Raw genomic sequence first — 20,610 nt, forward strand, 5'->3', positions numbered from 1 at the left:
TTACTGAGGTATAATCGACAAGTTAAATTCCAAGATATTTGAAGTGCACACATGATGATTTGATACACATATGCGTTGTGCAGTGATTTCCCTCATTGATTTAATTAACATATCCATCACCTTACATACTTGTACTTCCTTTTTGTTCTTTTTGGTGAGAATATTTAAATTCTCTTCTCAGTTGATTTCTTTTCCTTTCAGTGTTGCTGGTCATCTTTTCCTTGCATCTTTGCATTGTTGGTTAGGTTCCGCTTATAGGTGAGATCATATGGTATTTGTCTTTCGCCCAAATCAACAGAGACAAGAGGGAAGGGGGGGGCAGGGAAAGGGAAGGGAAGGGGAAAGTCAAGGAACATATAGCAAGGACTCATGGGCAAAACCAAAGGGGAAGAGCTGAGGGAGGGAAGGAGGGAGGGGGCAAGGGAAAGAGGTGGGGGAGAGGCAGAGACAAATATATTTAAAAAGTAAATAAATTTAAAAAAAATAAATAAATTCTCTTCTCAGATTTCAATACAATATTACAACTATATTCAGCGTGTTGTATGCTAGCTCCCCGGACCTTATTTATCTTAAAACTAAAAGTATGTAGAGTTAGTAGAAAGGAGATGAAGGATTGACTATTTGGATACAAACTCAAATCTTTTTTTTTATTGTTGTTCAATTACAGTTGTCCCCATTTCCCCCCCACCTCTCTTTCCTGCCCCACTCACCCCCCACCTCTCACGTTCAGTCCTCCCCCGACCCATCGTCTTTGTCCTTGGGTCTTCTCTACACGTTCCTTGACTTGACTCTTCCCCTTCTTTCCTCCGTTACCCACTCCCCGCGACCCCCTGGTCACGGTCAGTTTGTTCTTTATTTCCACGTCCCTGGTTCTATTTTGCAGAGCTAGGTGACCGAGCGTGGCCTTCCCCCATCTTGCATCTGTTAGAATCTCCAGGACACTACCACTGGGGTAGAGGTAACCACCTCATTTCTCTGTACTTAAGAAAGCTCTGCTCCCAGCTTTATTAGACAGCCAGATAGCCATGTTCATTGTTGTTTTATTTAATGGTATACTCAGAAAGGTAGAAAATACAAGATATAACCACAGTCATAATTCACAAGGTTTCCTTATAATCACTATTTTTTCCTATAACTTCATGGAATTATAATGAACATACTATTTTAAAAGGAAAGCTTAACAAGATAAAGCAATGTTGTATTGCAGTCCAGCTAAAGCTATGTACATATGCATACATAATTTATAATCTATGTATAATTCATATGTATATAAACACCATACTTTATTGAGGTAAAATAGCACAGCAAGGTTAAAAACAAATGGCTAAGCTCAATATGGGCTTTACAGTGCCACTGAAAGCCATTTTACTAGCATAAAGGCCTCCAACATGCTGCTGTTAACCTACTGACAAATATTTACACTATTTATATTTTGCTTTCTTGAAAACTAAGCCAAAATAAATATATTTTAAGGCAACCTTTGGAATTGTCAGCCTTCCTTATTTTATCTGTATTGCGGTATAAGCTACTCACAGTGACAATTAAAATATTGAACAAGGAAAAACAAAGATTGGCAGATTCACCTTGAATCAATCTTATCTTCTTATACATTTTTTTCTCTAATGTACACCAAAGTCATATTTTATTAAATTTATTGGGGTGACATTGGTTAATAAGATCATATAGGTTTCAAGTATATATTTCTGTGATACATAATCTGTATATTGCATTTTGTGCCACCATCTAAAGTCATATATTTTAGCAACCTTCAACTCCCAATTCTGAGGAGTGATATTATTGCTTTTTGGTTCATATCTGCTTACTGAAAGCTATACGTTACAGATTTTCAATTTCGATTTCACATTCGGAAAGCATGTTCATCTACACATGTCTTAGTGCTATTTAAAAAAAAAATCAGAAAATGAGAACTTATATAAGACAGGGTGTCCTGCCTGCAAGCTATTCAACACTGCTGCTCACTTCCATTGTGTCTTTGGAAAGATAAACTATCCAGTATACAAGGTTGAATCCTGCAAATGCGACTGGAAAGAGAATCCGAGAATACTGATCTATTTTACTGGTGCCTCCGAAGGCTGGAGAGAGCGGCGGGGGCGTGATGGGCGTGGATGGTGAGGGGGGCGCGCGGAGGGCTTGGCTGACCTCAGAGGGTGGGACTCTTGGCAAGCTCAGGGTGGTGATTCTCTTCTTCAGGCGATACTTGGAGTCCGGATGCTGTGGGGAAAAGACAAAGATATTCAGCCTACATACAGAAGAGAGATCACTTATTTAGATTCATTTTTTTCATTATTGATGTCTATTTATTGACTATTTAACTAGTGTGTAAGACAAAATATCAGCAAATTCTTGCAGTATTTGATGGTGTTACTTTTCCAAGAAAGCAGTGAAGTAATTTGAAACAATTTTTTCAATTGACTTGCTTTCATCCAACATCCTATAATTTAATTCAGCAGCAATTAAATCATACACATGTTCCATGTCCCAGAAACTATGTTGAGCATTGTACCACTAAGATGAGCCAGGGTGCAAAGCTTTTATCTACTCCCTGGTTATGGTTAAAACCTACAGGGCAGTGAGTTTGGGCAATGAGAGGGGATTTCAATTTGGAGTGTGTAGATAATTAGTTGATATAAGAAAATAACAGCTTAGTTAATTGATATCATTCTTCTAGATACATTCGTAGCTTCTATCACATTTGCACATCCATAAATTCGAACCACTGAGATTAAAGAACTATATATAAGGGTGCTCATGTGTGCTAAAAGCCAGTGACACAAAGTATAAAGCCCTTAGCCTGAGTAGGATGACTGTTGATCCCTTCAAGTATAGCTGCCCTCGGCTCAGAAGTTCTGTATTGAGAGCATTCTGCTTCCTACTCAGAAATTGTCCACTGGTTCCCTTCCACCTTAAATGACCAAAAAGCGATCCATTTACTAACCTCAGAATTGTTATATGCTCTTCTCTATCATTAAATTTTCTGTTCCACTGAAGTCATAAGACAATCAGTTTTAGTCTTGAAAGGGATATTTAGCACATGGGTGGATAGGCAAGAAAGCTGAGATTTAAACAGGGGAAAGCGTGCGCCCCCGAGTCACGCAGCGAGCTTCTTCCCCAGCTTGCCGCACCTTGAGAGAATCGGGCCTCAGGCAGAGACTCTGATTCTGTTTGCCTTAGATTCCTTTTATGCTATTGAAGACGAGGAGGCCTCTCTCTGACTCTTTCCTCATCTACGTCCTGTAAGAGTCACTCTCCTTATGGCCAGGCTGTCCTTACTTGGTCTCTGCCTTCAAACACTTGCTGTACATTATCCCCACTCTTGTAAAACTCCCTTGTTTCCTCCCTGGCAGCAAAACCACCACTTTGTTGCCTGGCAGGGCCTGTTACTCACGTGGGTGGACCCCCGTGGCTTTAGCCAGCAACCCTGCAGAAGCAGGGAGAGGCAGCCGCCGCCCCTGTGCTGGTCGAGCCACAGGACCGGAATGACCCACCGATGCGGTGACATCTGGACTGCAGGAGCCAGCAACCCAAACAGCCTCTTCTCCTTGTATTCCCCCTCTTGAATTTTGCTGTTTGGTTTGTTACTGAATATCTAAATAATAATGGTCCTCATAGGGAGTTCAAGCCCAGTGTGCTTTTAGGGGACATGGGAAAATAAATTTCTTCACCAAAAGCAAAAATGAACCTGTGAAGTCAAGTCTAGTTTGTTATGACCATGGTGAATTTCAAGCAAAGAATATCTTTGATATCTATTGGCTTAGTATTGCGCTAGGTACTCTGGACAGAACCAAATAAATTACAGGTCTTGGAGGTAGAAAATAATTTAAAATAGTAGAGGGACCAGTCTGCTGACCAAGGACAGAAACTAAGTGATATTTTCTATTAAAAGTATCTGACAGGGAAGGACTACTATGCCCAGGGTCACCAGACAGTGATTGTGAATAGAACCAGAGTAGTGGTATTTTGGTCTGAATGTACACTGTCTTATTTAGAGAGTAAGCGTAGTACCATCATACAGGAGCTTTCATCATGTTTCTCAGATTCTAATTTGAATTTCTATTCAGTAAATACGTAATTAATATATTCTTCACCTGACACAGCAAAATATGTCACTGTTTCATTCTCCGAGAAGTACCCTCCTGCCAGATGTATGGAAAGTTAAAATATTTCACTCTAGCAAAATTTCTAAGGATCACGATGAAGTTGAAAGAGGGCAAGCCTTCAGAGCAGATTTTCTTTCTAAATTTGTCTTGACTTTTAATAGCATGTGTTGCCTGTCTGGAACCTGTGGGGTTTTCTTTTTTTTAGGAAGAAAGGGTGCAGACATTAAAAACATTTATTAACATGAGAAAGTGACTGTAAAACATAATCTGCCTTAAAAATGTAAAGCATTAATTTATCTCCTTTTTAGAGGTGTGTGTGTGGGGGGGGGTGTTATTTGTCAATCTCTTGGCATTGTTACAATGTCAGAAATGACTTAAAATGAGGTTGCCAGATACTCCTCGTCCAGAGTTAAGTAACATCATTCAAGACCAAACACCATGAAAAATTTAAGCACATTGGCATTAGCCTGGAATTAAAGGTCCCCTACAATAGGATTCCCCCTTTCCTCATTCATTTTCCCAGTCTCTGTGGAGGGCTGCTTAAGAGTTAAGTCAGGAGAGACAGAAAGCTCTCATTTGCAGGTCTGTATATACTGCTCAGCTGCTATACAACTTAGACATGTCATAGATTTCATCAACTCTTCCCTCAGCTTCAATTTGCTATCTTTAAAGTGTTATTTTTCTTTTCCTTAGAAATTTGAGAAGGACTATGTTGTGTATATACAAACACACTTTGTGCAATTTTTACTTGCTTAGCTGCTGTAATTTTTTTTATCTATTATAACATACTTCCCTGTAAATTTTACTTCTGTTATGCGTTATCTCCTTTCCTGACATTAATGGTAGAGGGCATATTATTATCATGTATAAGTGCTCCACAATGCTTAGCCAGTGCATAGAACATAGTATATGCTTAGTAAACATATAGTAGATTAAAAAATTGAATGAAAATCTAAACATTTTTCAAGATTTCTTTCAGCAGTCAGGCAAAAAGAAAGGAACAAAACATCTTATGATTATGTTTGTTACATTATATCTTAGTATATTATTTTACATTACTTGATAGGTACCGTATCTGAATGCTTACTGTGGACAGGCACTGCACAGCACTTTTGCATGCATTATTTTGCTTATTCCTAGAAGGAATCTGTAACGTAATAATGTTATTTTCATTTTAGAGATGAACAAATGAAGGCTTAAGCAGGAAGCTTACAGAGCGATAATTGTCAGCACCTAAATTCAATCCCTCTTAGATTCCAAAGATCACATTCAATAATTATTGTTTCTTCCCATCAGCTTTACAATTTAGGGCACGGTTTTTCAACCACAGAACTATTGACATTTTGAGTAGGATAATCTTGTTGTGGGGGACAGCCCTGCACATCATGGGATGTTGAGTAGCCTCTCTGTCTTCTCTCCAGACCTTGCCAGTATCCTTTGCGGGAGGCAGTTCACCTACCGTTGAGAATCACTGTTTAGAGTTACAACTGTCCCACAGCCCAACGGTAATTGGAGGGATTTCTAGCAGACAGCAGATAAGATATGCTCAAGGAAATGCACGAAGCTTGGCTAACACACATGCTGGGTAATCAGCTCCCGCATAATTGGGAATTCACAGTACAGGAGACTGGGCACCAATTTAAAAGAATCACATTGAATTTCTGAAATGAAAAGAAAGCCAATTTTCTAAGCCATTCAAGCTACAGGTTTGCATCAGACCCCGCCCTACTGCTCATTGGAAGCTCAGCAGCTTCAGTTGATGGTAAAATTGGCTTTTGCCGAGTCCAGATGAGGGCTCAGCTTGGGGCTGTCATTGTTTTGAGTGGAACACCTGTGGTTCTGCATTTTTCCAGGGCTCCCCTGCTGCTGAGTGCCATCCTGCTTTGGGTATTTTTAGAGCACAGCTTTGTTTTAATTAACAGCATATTGCAAAGGTACTTTGAATCAAACTGGACTTTATGACAATCAATTATTTGATGTAGAGATAAGGCATTTGGGAAGTACGTAGAGCAATTTTGATATAATGTTCAATGAGTCTAATATATTACAAAGGAGGGGGCAATGGGTCCCTTCTCAAGAGATAGATTTGAACCAGGGCTGCATTACTCAAGAGCTAACACTGCATCTGCTCCTAGAACCAGCAAACAGGGGCATCAAAAATAAGAGAAAATATTTTTGAAAACATTGGGTGTTTAACTGTTTTTTAAACATCAGATTTTTAAAAACTATTATATCACTATGGAGAAAATAAGAACTCTGTCAGATTTTCTTGCATTTATGCTACAGCTGGCAGAGTTTGGAAGCAGAGCTGAACCCAGAATTTCTAGAGAGAAACAGCTCCTGGCAGTGATCTGGCAGGTTAATGGTGCTGGGGCATGTCTGGAAACCATACTGGAAGGTTTGGAAGGTGACGAATGGAATTAGAGGGGGAATTAGGGGGGGATATCAAATATCCCATAGAGGGGGATATGAGAAGGGATATAGAATGGAATGTTAGATGGGGAAAGAGCTAACCACCTACACCCCTCACCCAATCCATCCCACGCTCTGTAAGTCATACAGAGGTACAGCCATGAGAAGGAGCACAAAGATCTTCCAGGCACTCAGAGCCTCTGATGGTCTTAATACAACCCTTAATTCTACTGCGTAATAGTCATACTCAAAGCAATCTTGGCAATACTTGGAGCAGAGGGGTAAATCTTTAGGTATTCTGTGCTTCCTGTCTCTCTGCATAGGTGGCGGGCAGCATGGCAGTGGCCCAGCAGACGCCCCAGCCTTGAAAAGGAAAAGGGAAAGGACGTGTGTCCTATCTCCCTCTCTGTGCCCAAGTTTGTAGCATTGACTTGGTGCTTCTAGAGCAGGACCAGACTTAGGTTTCTGTTCTCTCATTAGGCGTCATTTCCTTCAGGGCGATGGCCACTGCAGTCTGAGTTAGGTACCCTCGTGTGGCTCGCTCTCAGCCTACCATGTATCTAAACACAGCCTTTGTCACATCATACTCTCATGGCTTATTGATAGGGCTCTCTTCCTACTCAAGGAGAAGCAGCTCCGTGGGAAAGAGGCCCTATTGATAGCACTCATTAACATATCCTCAATATTCTACAAATGATCAGGCAGCTAAAAGTACTTAAGAAATTCAATGAATACATAAATCCTCGATAAGTGGGTGCTAGGTGAAAAGAAAAAAAAGAATAAATGAATTAATAATGCAATCAGTATAAATATAACTATTGTCCTGACAAATGACATTTTGGTCAGTTTTGTTTATAGATAATCTACTGAGAACATCACACCTCCACTGAAAAAGAAAAGCCGCATTGGATGTGCTGATGGGTCGGTGGAGAGGGAGGATTCTTTTAGGAACAAGCAGTAGGGCCTTAGACTTTTAAAATAATAAGGGAGCTAAGCTAGCAAAGCATTCAAAAAGAGACCAAGATTTCACACACGGAGTAACTGTACCTCAGACACGAGTTCTGAAACACCAAGGCAGGGATACCTCTCTAATGCCGAGACCACATGCCAGATAAAAACAATGAGGACAAATACAAGGTCAATAGAAAAGGTATTGTGGACAATTCCTTCTCGAAACCTAAAGAAAATGAAGTCTCCAGTTCCAAATCCTTTAAAAACAGAAAAATAATTAGTCTATAGAACACTTCTGAGTACTTAGTTTTAGGTATTGCTTCCAGTTTAAAATGCCTAAATTTCTTTGTCATTATTATATTTTAAGGTCAAAATCAGTGATAAACTTTTCTCCACATTCATTAGAAGTAGTTTCTTTTGAAAAGCAATGAGTCCATTAAAAATACAACTTAGAATCACATGAAATATCCAAACACTTATTTTATTTCAGCTTCACCATTGGCTTGCTATTCCAATGTTCATGTTACTCAAATAATGTTATTTTGATTACAACTGAATAGGCATTTTTAAATGTCATGGTATTTGAAAGGAAAAAATGACCTAGCAATCATAATATACCATTGTGTTGTATAAATTGCAAATGTGTAATTTTTGTTACTCTACATTATATAAAGCAAACTGCCAAGTTTTGACATAAATAAATAAAATATAAATGTTCTATGTAATCATCTATTTATTTTTGATGTCTACAGGATTTATCTTGTTAGGTTTAGTTATTTTTATTTTTACATTTTGACCTAGCCTTTCAGAAATGAAATTCTACTTTCCGTTGCCTTATGTATTTTAAGTAGATCCAGGGGTAGAAATATATTTTTCATTAGAAAAAAAGTAAACCTGCAAAAAAAGTACTTTGAAATTAATAAATGCAGTATTTTATCCAGCTTCCCAAAGGACCTGCTCATTGTGTTACTGTTTTAGAATTGCTGAAGATAGTTTATATGAAGACCTGAGATCTTAAATCACATCTTATTAATAAATTATTCCTTTTAAATAATAGACTAAGAGAAAAATAACTCTGTTTCCAAGGATTTGAAACCATATTCCTATCAGTAATATATATTTTAAAAGAGTTGAGGAAGTTGGTCTTTTTTTCTTACTTCTATATCAGATCAATGAGCATATTCGAAGCAATTAATTTTTTTTACCCTGTTTCTCATAAATTTCTCTCTTAATTTTTACTATTTCTCAAGTAACAAACTGTTAAACCAAATTCTTACAAACATTCTTTTTCCTTTGTAGATGTATATTAATATATGACCTTTGGACAGTAAGTCAATTATATACCTGTATAAATACACATGGCTTATAAAATAATTACTTATTCTATGTAATTATGTTTTACTAACTAAAATTTAGTAATTTAGAATTACTAAATCTTCAGACTAACACATTTTTGTTACAAAATTTATATATTTGTGACCTTTCAAAACATATCTACATTGAAAAAAATCATTAAGTCAAAGGAAGAATTTTGGAGATAATGTCACCTCCATTCTGAAAATATTTTATCCAAGTGTTTGAGGAATCATGGGGGAGGGTGCAGCCTCTGTTAAGCTGTGACTATCAGGGTTTTAAATTAAATTCCTAGTTTTTCTACCAATTAGTAATTAATAATTTCCTATCTGATACTCTGTTTTTGAGTTGTAAGTGGAAATAATTAGACTGGATCACTAGATGGCATTTTTTTCTTTATTAGTAAGGGATAATCCAAGAAAAATATCTTTAAATTACATAGTGCCACTTATCATGGGAATAGCCTTTTTTTTATTCCTTAGATAAAATATAAATTCTCAAATAAATTTCTTAGTTTATCAAAAAGTTCCAGTAAATATTTTATCATTTTTCAGCCAATGAATACCTGAGAATTTCAGAAGTTAAATCCAAATCACTTCAAAATTTTTAATCATAACAGTTAAGCAAGAATTAGCTGGACTGAGTGTGGTTTCACCATTTGGAAATGTTCACAAGAATTGGTTCAGTTTAAAGTATCTGCATTACTAAATTTTATAGAGCAAAATATTCCTCTTTTCAAGAGCCACTGTTTGGAGTTTATATTCATATAAAAATATATACTTGTCAGTCATTTCTATAATCCATTATAAAAGTGTTTGCAACTTAATGGTTGGGAGAATTTACTCATATGTAATATTGGGGGCACATGTATTACCTTGAATTATTAATGCCTTCATTTGTTTTTTTCTTCAAAACACCTTCAGGGACCAGAGCTTAGCCACAGCAAATCAAAACTTAATTTGTATAGGTATTCCTCACCAATTATAAGTCTTTGAATAAAACCATATTTATATCCATGTTTTAATATATTAATATGACCATGAGAATGTTCCCATATGAATCAAAAGCTGGCTTATGAGTCAGCATTCATAGAATCTAACACTCACATCTTGCCCTCATGAAATAGACGAACAAGCAGGTTTCTAATAAAAATTCTTCATTTCTTAGGAGTCCTGTTTGTTCCCTTCAGACTCTGAAGCCTCAAAGGCTCATTAAGAACTTTTTTTTTTTTTTTACTTTATTCTCCCTAGTTGGTTTAAGTGAATCTGTTCAAAGCAAACATCTAAAGGCTAGGAAGAATTTTCTTGTCTTTGAGAGCTTGGCATCAGCAAGCACCAGTGAGGGTGATGAAAGAGGAATGCCAGAAGTTTAGGGCAAAAATAAATGAAGGATTGTTGCAGGCTTTTTTCTGTGAAGTTGGAAAAGGAGTTGGCCTTGGAACCAGGCTTATGTAACTCATGCTCAGCTAACAGCACTTTCAGACTCTTTAGTTTTTTGTAACCACTGTTTGCATTACCTTTTTTTTTTTTATATGGTGGGTAAGCTTAGTATAAAGTAAACAATTACCAAGACAACCTCGGCTCCCAGGGGTTCAGTCGCTCTTGATATTGTCACTGGAGGGCAGGCCGCACTCTTTGCCTTTCTTTTGGCCTTCTGCGTCTGAAGGTTGGTAAAGTAGTTGACAGCTGCAAACTCAATAAGAGCAGAGAAGACGAAAGCAAAGCAAACAGCTATAAACCAATCCATGGCAGTTGCATAGGACACTTTTGGCAAGGAGTGTCGGGCACTGATGCTCAAAGTGGTCATGGTTAGAACAGTGGTGATCCCTGAACGGAAAAAGGAATGAGAAGTACAGTATTAACATTTGGGATCAAAAAATGAGCTGAAATGCGAACATGTTGGCAGCGAGGATTAAACACTCTCCAAACGTGAATTTTGTTGTTACCTTATTGTTTTATAGTTGTTCACAATTACTATCATAGGGATTTTCATTTTTGTACCCTTCAATACCTAGTGCAGTTACCTCTACATTGTAGTAATTCAAAACATATTTTTGAATTGTTTTAGGTTAACTATTATAAAATTTAAGTCATGAAAAATTTTAGTTGCTTCTTTAGAAAACTGAAAGCAAATTATCACTAAAGTAATAAAACTTTGAACTTCTGATCATTTGTCATAGCTGATAATATCTTTCATCGTATTTAAGTTTATCAAGTATAATGATAATCATAAAATTAGGTTCCTCAATTTTTTTTTATTTTTCAGCTTGGTTTTAAGGTAAACAAATATTACTAATGAGAAAATAATTTCATCCTTTATCTTCCAGTAGTTTTCTGTCTTGAATTATGATTCGGGGAATTTACATTATTTGAATTTGGCCAACATCATAATATAGGTATTTTTTTATATTTTACAGAAAGGAATCTACTTTAATACAGTAAATTAAAAAGTCAAAATTCATCTGAGATTTCAATTCAATTTAGGTCTTCCTTAGGAACAGTTAAATCCATAATCATGAAAACTCAGAAAAAAATGGATTTAGTTAACGATGATATTTTTCTTTTACATCTTTTTCTTGTTTTGTTTCATCAAAACTTGTAGTGATTCTATACAGCATAGAATACACAATATTTAGGTTGAGCCATGTGATAGTAGTAAGTATTTAACTATTTTTATGTCTAAAAAATAGCATTTTTTGTGGTTCAATGAAATAAAAGTGAAATACAATTTATATGTTAGTGGGTTCAATAACTTAGCCTTTATGTTTATGGATTTACATGTCAGATTTTACTTTTATGCTTTTTCTTGGTTATGAAAAATCAAATCAAGATTTTTTTTAAAAAACCTTATCAAATATTACATATGAAAGTCACAGGAAAGCAGCCAGAATTCTCGCTGAGACAAATTTTTTGTTGATTCATTACACTACTTGCTATATGATACGGGTCATTTTACATGATACATGTGTCTGAATGAGATACAAGTCTATTTCCACTGTGCACCAAAAAGGGCACTGGTGTGAATATTTTCCTAAAATGCCCAAGGCAGGAGAGCTGGAGGATGAATGGAAATGGAGCCCAAAGAGTGAAGCATACCAAAGACAGTTCTGGCGGGGACAGACTCCTTGTTAATCCAGAAAGACACCTGAGAGAGAATGACGGTCATAATGCAAGGTGTGTATATCTGTATCATGAAGTAGCCCATCTTCCTTTGCAAATGGAAATAAACTGTCATTATTACGTATTCACCTGTTGGAAGACACATATATTATTGGTTTTGAGTGTGTTAAAAAATACACAGTTGGGAATAAATATTGCAGGTCTTTGAATTAACATGGGATACAAGAAAATAAGCAAAGGCATATTTTAAAGTATGATAAATACATTGATCAACAGGTGATAGACACATAAGCTTACTGTTTTGTGTGGGGCTCTTTGTGTCATATACATACAAAACCACTCATTCCAAGGGTACACAAATCTTTATGGGCACATGTTGCAAAATCAACTAAGGAAAGTTACTCATCGTTTCAAAACATCAAGCTTATCTGAGAATGGCTAACACAGAGGAAAACAAAATAGATTTATCAAGATGTATACTAGAGTCAGCTTGAAGGATTACATCCATGCAGTGGTCAAATTCTTACCTGTGTTAGATTTAATCGTCTCACTAGATACTGTTTGTCCAATCAGATCATACTGGAGGAGGCTTGAAGATTCTTCTGGAACTTCGACTGAGTAAAGTGGTCCTTTTTTCCATGTGTATATGATTTCACTTTTAGGGTAGGCATCTGAATTTTTTAAACAAATTGAACATAATAGTGACTCTAACTAGTGGTGTGTTTTTTCTTTCAAAATAGTTTTCTATATATGGACATAATATTATGTCCATAATATATGGACATAATATTATGTCCATAATATATGGACGTAAATTTAATGCTTTTCTTTAATCTGGGTGACTAAAGCTCTGAGTGTGACAGATATGATTAAGTAAATAGGTTCTTGGAATCACCCTTTGAATGTCATAGTATTATTTCTCTTTTGCTTTCCAGGCTCTGATTAAAACCAAATAATATATATTTTGAATGCATTATTTGACTCTCAGAAGTGTTTTGTAACTTACAGCTCCCAAACTTGAGTGGGCAAGCATGCCCATCCATAGGAAAGTTTACCAGCTTCATAGGACAGTCAGCGTTGATGGTAAGCCTAGGGCCATTGAAACGAATGGTTCTGAATTAGTATGATGGACAGAGCAGTTGGGCAGAGGACATAGAATTGGGGGAGTCTTACCTCATAGTGTACAGAATGGTTCCATTCTGCATTATTCTGAAGAGTTTATTAGGAGTTGTCATGTTGTGAGCAATTGATTTTTTGCCATTCCTGAAAAAAGTGTCAGGTGTCCAGATTTTGCTGACCATCAAGTTATTCAAACTCAAAATCTCAGCTGGCCCCCCAAACTTCAACCTCTCATCAGTCCACGTCTGGCGGAAGAAAACGTCCATGGTGTACTCCTGTAAGAAAATAAGGTGCTCATGCAGGCTAGGAGGCGGCTTATTAAGAATAGTTTATGCACTGACTTTTCTATGCAATCCTAAAACTTTAAGAAGTAAAGCAACTTTTTAGACAACGTGTTAGGAAAGCCATGGTTTCAGTGAATTGTTATTTATCTTAACCTAAAAGTTTGTATTATTGTAAAAGATAAGGCTGTGTTATGCAAACTTTCCTCCTTAACCTTGACGGTCCTTCACATATGTTTGTCAGCCATCTCTCCATCTATCAACCTATCAGTTCCCCAGTCCTTAATTTAGAAGAAAGATACTAAAATATCGACAGTCTAGGTTTTGTGCTGTCCTTACCATCAGTTAGTCTGACCATTCCCTTAGCAAGTTGTTCACCGTCAGAGGTGTCTCCAGGCATCATGGCACCGTGGAGTAAAGTTCAAGGATGAACTTTACCAGGTGAGCCTACTTGGGCTGCATGTCGTCATTTTATACTGTCCTCAGAGAACATTAAAGCAAATGTTACCATGAATACTCAAAACGAGCATCATTCAAGTGTGCATCATAATAATCATGAGTTTTAGTTTGTGGCTTTTACAAAATAACATTAAAAATATTAAGAATTATGATAAGGTTCATTGCAAAAGTCAGTGATAAATATCTACATAATTATATAAAAATATTGCCAATAATTGCTTTACCTACTTTACATGTTCTTTTATGAGATCTATTCCTATAAGTGGTGATTATATTTTTAAAATATAATTTGACACAATATGTTAATAATTATCTAGGCAATAGCAAGTCTCTGTTGTACACATAAAAAAGAGACAAACTCCTAAGTTCCAAGTATTCCCAGATTTCAAATGATACTGTAGAACATGGTTGTAGTTATTTATACTTGGGTGACTCAGTACTCAGATGACAAATATGATAGTAAAATAACTGAAGATTCTGGTTAATGAAAAGTCTTAAGACATTTATTTCTTAAAGTCCTCCTCCCCGTCTCCTCTTCTTTTTTTATTTTTCCTCTTTCTCTTCCTCTTTTATGTCTTCCTTTTCTCTCTTTTTTCTTACTTTATTCTTGTCAACTCAAAGAGCAGACCATGAAAAAGTCTCTAATAACTTTTTATCCAAAATTACATTTCCCTAATAAAATGTAATGAAGCATTTCTTTAAAAAGTTATGTTTATTTCAGTTTCGGTATTTACATTTTACCTTTAGGGGAAAATGCTACCTAAGAACCATGAAAGCATATTGTAATATACTTTGTTCTAGAAGACTAGTTCAGGTTTTCATCACCATTTGCTATAAATATCCTTTTATGAATCCTACAGCCATCTGTACCTGGAGCAAAGTCCCCAGAACACCTACTGGTCTATTCACAACATAGAAGAGGGAATGCATTAGCCTTTCCAAATGACTCCCTTTACTCTTTTAATTAAATATACTGAAAATGATGTACTACCAAAAAAATTCTATGTCTTAAGTTTCATAGATACTCTCAATATACTCTTACATGGTTACATTTGTTGGTTTTTTTGTTTTGCTACTTCAGACATTTAACTATGACTTCATAAAGATGAGAAAAATGTTTTCTTTGTAGAGAAGAATCAGTGCATGATATGTGGACAGAAGAGAGGATATTGTCTCATAAAATCCCTCAGATTAAGGTGTCCAGCAGAGCCCTCGGTGAAGGAGATCAAGCAGTAACCTGCTCTAAGGGCCAAGCACTCCCAGCATGGGTTTCCACGCCGCGCTGCGGTGCTTGGCGACAATGCCCATCGTCATTAGTCCTGGGACATGGGCCTCTCCCCCCTGAGTAAAGTTACCCTCTTCACTCACCATCTCCACGTCTGACACGGGCCCAAAACTGGTCACGTAGATGTCTGTTTTGACTTCAGTGACAGCACCTGAAATTAGCCCAGCAGGATGGGGGCAGTTATCCCCAGTGACATTGAAGGAACTGAACTTACTGACTCACAAGAAAGCCCCTTCTCATGACCAAAATCTGCAACCCATCCTGAAGTAATCCCAGTAGTGGGGTCCTTGAGTTTTTCACCTCTGAAAATTCACACGGTTGCCTTATTTTGAATTTAATATGGTCGATGTGGGGAATTAAGGAAAAGAAGAGAACTAGGTTAGTACTCTAATGAGAATTATAACAGTTACTCACATATAGATGACTTTAATGGGACAAATGCTAAAAAAATTCTTCTACATGGAGAATCTAATTCAACACTCATACAACCCTATGAGACGAGCACTGTTCATGCACTCCCAGTGCAGTTGAGGAAACTGAGGCTCAGAGAGTTCAAATAACTCGCATATAAGGTTGCTCATTGAGAAGGGGCAGAGACTGGATGGGAATACCCAGGTGGCCTCTCTCAAGGCCCCCAACACTTCCCCACTCAGTCACCCTTCTGAGGCCTCTGGGCCTTGTGATGGCAGTAGGGGAAGGAGAATGAAGATGCTTTGTCTACTGAAGGGGATTGTCTCTCACCTCCAAATCCTGGCCGGAGTCGATTGTCATAGCCTTCAAGCAAGTTGTCCAGGATCCGACTGACGTTCTCTGAGTAGAAGTTTCCATCATCTTCAGGTTTCCCTAGGGCATTCTCTACCCTGCAAGGAGACAGTCAGCCATCCTCACTCCCAGCCTCAGGGAAAGGTGCTGTTCAGTCCCCTAGTCTTCCCCACCACAGCAACATGCCGTGTCACCCAGGCTTCTTCATGATTTGGTATGGAAGTCACCCAGTGGGTGTGTGCTTTCCCTTTCCTGTGAACTAAAGAGAAAAAGATGAGGAAAAAATCTTACCACAAAATGATGTACAGCCAGGGCAGCGGTGATGCCATTCTGCAGTGCGCTGGAATGCCCACTCCGTCTTCCTCCTGGCTGTTCCTCCCCACTAACCAGCTCCCCTTTGCCAGTCAACTAGAGCAGCCTCCTGGACCCCTCATATCCCTCTTCCTTCTTTGCATCCAGCCAGTAATCCACTAGATGATGAGGTTGCCAAGAAAATTTTGAGGGTCCGCCTTGCTCTCTTTGTACTTGTTTTCGTCTTTTCATGTGGAACACAGTGGCTCATGTCCTTAGACTATGTCCTGGTGGACACTCAGCCTCCTCTGACTGCCTCATTCGGGAAATGAGAGTCAGAAGGCACAGTGCATGGTTGGAGAGCAGTGACAATAATTGAATAAGGCATTAGGGGAGATTAGGAGGAAGAAATCCACTGCTAGTTTTGGCATGGAATTTGCAGAGCCCTGTGAGAAAATCTGGAAAGCAGTGGCATCTTGCTGATTGAGATTATGTTCCAATGGGCTTAGCATTTATTATTTCTGTGGTTCACAGAAGGATTCCTATACAGCTCTTACTGCTTAAAAAGTCTAATGGTATTGGGATCCTCTTGGGTTCTCTTTCTGATTTCATCAGCTTTCTTGCATCAGACGTACCTTTCCTATGCATTTAAAAATTGCCCCTAATTATTCATGGAAAGAACTTTTAACACTGCCAAACAGCTCCTGGCCATCTTGCTATTGGGTTGATGTTTTCTTCAAGTACTTTGCTGATCCTCTGTGTCAAAGGTGTGTCATCTCCAGCTAAGATGCATAAATGGATCTAGAAACTTGGCCAGTTTCATGAATGCTGCCTATGAGAAGCAATGTCTGGAAGTAGCTGATGAAGATTCACCATGTAGAAATGGTGTAAGAATAAGGCTTTTGAAGACATGGTTAGTGATGATGATGTTGGTACTGTCTTATTAGGCTTGCTGCAGGTTGAAAGTAAAATGTTGGAACCCAAGAAATAACATTCTCCACCCAGTCTGGTAGGAACAAGATGGAGTAAAAGAAGTATCTTTAAACATTAAAATGTTAGTCTTTAAATTCAAAATGAAACACAGTAAAGCATTATATATTATATATTAATTATTATACATTAATATGTGTAAATTCATAAACATAAGAACAAGAAGCAAATGTCCCACTCTACCATCTTCCTGCCAAGTCAAATCCACTCACGCTCCACCCAATTCGCCCAATCTGGTACCTTAAAAACCTGCATTCTACAACAGTGTCGGTAACTCTTGCAGACATATAACACAATCTTATGAGTCATTTGTGGAGATATGATGTAAGTCATTTGAGGAGCATTTCGAGAGATTATAGCCAAGAAGAGGCAATGGAAACAGGAAGAATGCAAGATTTCCTATGAAATAGTTTTTTCATTAAATTTATTGAGGTGGCATTGGTTAATAAGATTATATAGGTTTCAAATGTACATTCTGTGATGAATGGTTTGTACATTGCATTGTGTACCCACCATACAAAGTCACATCGTCTGCTGTCATATTTGGCCCCTTTACCCCTTACTACATCCTCCACCCTCTTCCCTCCAATAGCCACCGTACTGTCGTCCATGTCTGTGAGTTTCAGCTTTATATTTCACATGTGAGTGAAATCATATCATTCTTAGCTTTTTCGGATTGTTTTGCTTAGCGTGACATTCTCAAGGTCCATCCATGTTGTCACAAATGGAGTATTTCACTTTTTTTAATTTTTTATTGTATTTTTTTCCATTACTAGTTACCCCTCTTACACCCCCTCCCCTCGCAATCACCGCCCCGTTGTAGATGGCCATGAGTTCTTTCTCCTTTTTGCTCAAGCCCTCTACCCGCAAACCACCACCCCCAGCGCTGTCAGCCTGTTCTTTATCTGTGAGTCTGTCTCTATTTTGCTTGTTAGTTCAGCTTGTTCGTTGGATTCCACATGTGAGTGAAATCATATGGTGTTTGTCTTTCTCTGACTTTTTTTTTCCAGTTAGCATAATGTTCTCCAGGTCTATCTATCCATGCTGTTGCAAAGAGTAAATTTTTCTTCTTTTTTATGGCTGAACTATGGTATTCCATAGTATATATGTAACACATCATCTTTATCCTGTCCTCTATTGAAGGATGCCTTGGTGGTTTCCATGTCTTGCCAACCATGAATAATGCTACAGTGGACATAGAGGTGCATATATCTTTGTGAATAAATGTTTTAAATCAGAAAACATAAATTTAGGTGTGATAAAAAAGTGACATCTAAAAGAACACAGGTATATGAATTCATGGTTTATACCCGTTCAACCAGTATCAGTTCAATGTAACCTTTATTTCTTATGTGCTTCTCGTGTGCTGAGAATATAAGACTTTCTCGAAAATAACGCACTCTCAGGAAGCTCACATTCCAGGTATTCATAATCAGCACAATAGAACTAACAAGAGACTGAATGCTAAAGATAGGGTTTATTACCTATGCGCTATGGAACCAGAATGAAGAGGCAATTGTGCAGGGAGGGGGAATCAGTGATTATGTCATGAAAAAGATGACACTAGGACTGAGCTTCAAGAACCGAATAAACTTCGAGTGGATTAGAAAAGGCCATTCCAGGTTGCATGGTGAGCTCAGAGACATGGCAATTCACATTGTTTTTATGAACAACGAATAACTCCCAAGAAACTAGAATATAGGAAACAAAGAGAAATGTAACGAACAAAGGACTGGAAGAGAAACCTGACACCAAGGGAGGGAGACTTGCGTGCTTCTCTCAAGAGACTGAGAAAAAGCATGAGTATCTGTAGTGGACCAGGTGGGGTTTTCTAAACTGCTAGTAAGAGCACCTTTTTCTATGAGAATTGCCCTACTATTTTATGGAGTAGGGTCTTGTTTGTCATGTTTGTACTACTTGATTCCACGTCAACCCTCTGTTGATTAGAACACTTTGCAATCAAGTAACTTAGGTTCACTAGCAGGCAAGTTACTTAGGCAAATTATTTACTATCTCTGGGCATCATCTTCATCACCTATAAAATGGGATTATGGGGTCTTCATGAGGATTAAATTAAAAAGTGCATGAAGGTATTTATTATAGGGCATTTCCCATAATAAACGAGAATTAAAACCATCCATCAGCACCATTACCACTGTAATCACCGTTCTCATTGTTGTCATCATCATTTTGGCCAAATCAAATCTTTTCCCTCCAGCATTTAGAAATGGAGTAAAAAAATAGAGTTGGTCTGTGTCACTAAGGCTGACAGTGTTGGAAGGGCCTGTTTGGCCACATTCCTGCAACCTGGCAAATAGCTATTGACAGAGAAGAAAACAGATAGCAGCAGTCATACAGAAAGAAGCAGAGACATGTCATTGAAATCAAAAACAAACAAACAAATACCCTGAGCTAACAGCTGGCTTTATTGCTGACAACCACCCAGATTTCATTCCTTCATAATCTAGGTGTCATTTCTGTCCTGCAGTTCCTCCTGAAAGCACTGAATCCTTATCACCAGGTAAGTGGGTTAGTGTCATGAGCTCCCAGAAGGAGTCATTTAATTCAGAAGACTGTATCCCTAACTTGAAATAAAAATTTCAGGTTATGGAGATACAGTGTAATGCTTGGATGGACTGTGTGACTCACCAGAGGGCAAACCTAGGCGAGGTGGAATCTTGAGTGTATTTCCTGGGCTTTCTGGAAAAGAATGTGTTAATTGGCATCTGCTTGATCTTGCTGTGTAATGCATCTCTCACGCCTCCATTGAATGGAGAGCATTTTAGTAGACTGCAAGAACTCTTTCAGGCCACTAGGTGACTACTGAGCATCATCTTCTGGTGCTACCCATGCCCCAGAATCTGCCTATTTATCAGGTGCTTGGAGGACAGGCGAGAGGACAGAATTTTGGGTTCAAGCCCAGTAATGAGCTCTGGGGAAATGTTGTAGAAGAGCAAGCAGATTGGAAGTCTATTAACATGGATTCTGTTGGACTTGGATAAGATGTAAATTCCAAACCTACTGCCATGTAAAGATATATTTTCAAAGCAAGTGATAAAAATAAACACTTGAAACTGCCGTGACAAGGTCGGAGGCCTTCTTCAGAATAAAGGTATCCTTCATGTTCTCATATTACATGACTTAATGTTTCCTCAGTATAAAATATAAGTGGGTTGTTAATTATATAAAAGTGATTTAACCTGAGAAAGAAAAAATAAATAATGGTGGAGGGATCTCTAGAGCAGAGGCTAATAGGTGTTTGATGCATAATTTGGAGCTAATGACTCATCAGTGACTAATGATGTTGAACAAAAAGTGAACAATCGGCCTCTCCCAAAAAACTGGTAAAAGCTCTCTAACAAAACCTGACCATTAAAGAAACAAATTAATTATTTAAAATAGACTTTTAGCAGGCTTTTGAGAGAGCATGCTAGGAGTCCAGTGCCTTGAGATGTCAGGATTAAAAGAGC

At 37.8% G+C, this 20,610-nt stretch overlaps 1 protein-coding gene across 1 annotated transcript; it reads right to left on the reverse strand.

Annotated features, from left to right (window-relative positions):
* Window positions 1-1,028: 1,028 nt before the first annotated feature.
* Window positions 1,029-16,191, reverse strand: GABRA6 (gamma-aminobutyric acid type A receptor subunit alpha6). Its single transcript, XM_054567883.1, has 9 exons — window positions 16,151-16,191; window positions 15,839-15,957; window positions 15,181-15,248; window positions 13,127-13,347; window positions 12,960-13,042; window positions 12,481-12,624; window positions 11,930-12,082; window positions 10,401-10,660; window positions 1,029-2,232 (listed from the first exon to the last, which is right to left on the reverse strand). The coding sequence occupies exons 1-9, from the start codon at window positions 16,186-16,188 to the stop codon at window positions 1,960-1,962; spliced, it is 1,359 nt and encodes a 452-aa protein (XP_054423858.1). The 5' UTR covers window positions 16,189-16,191; the 3' UTR covers window positions 1,029-1,959.
* Between the last annotated feature and the right edge of the window lie 4,419 nt (window positions 16,192-20,610).

Source organism: Pteronotus mesoamericanus, unplaced genomic scaffold (assembly GCF_021234165.1).
Source record: "Pteronotus mesoamericanus isolate MK-2021 breed Mesoamerican mustached bat unplaced genomic scaffold, CSHL_Meso_final contig_2, whole genome shotgun sequence".
Taxonomy (NCBI): Eukaryota; Metazoa; Chordata; class Mammalia; order Chiroptera; family Mormoopidae; genus Pteronotus; species Pteronotus mesoamericanus.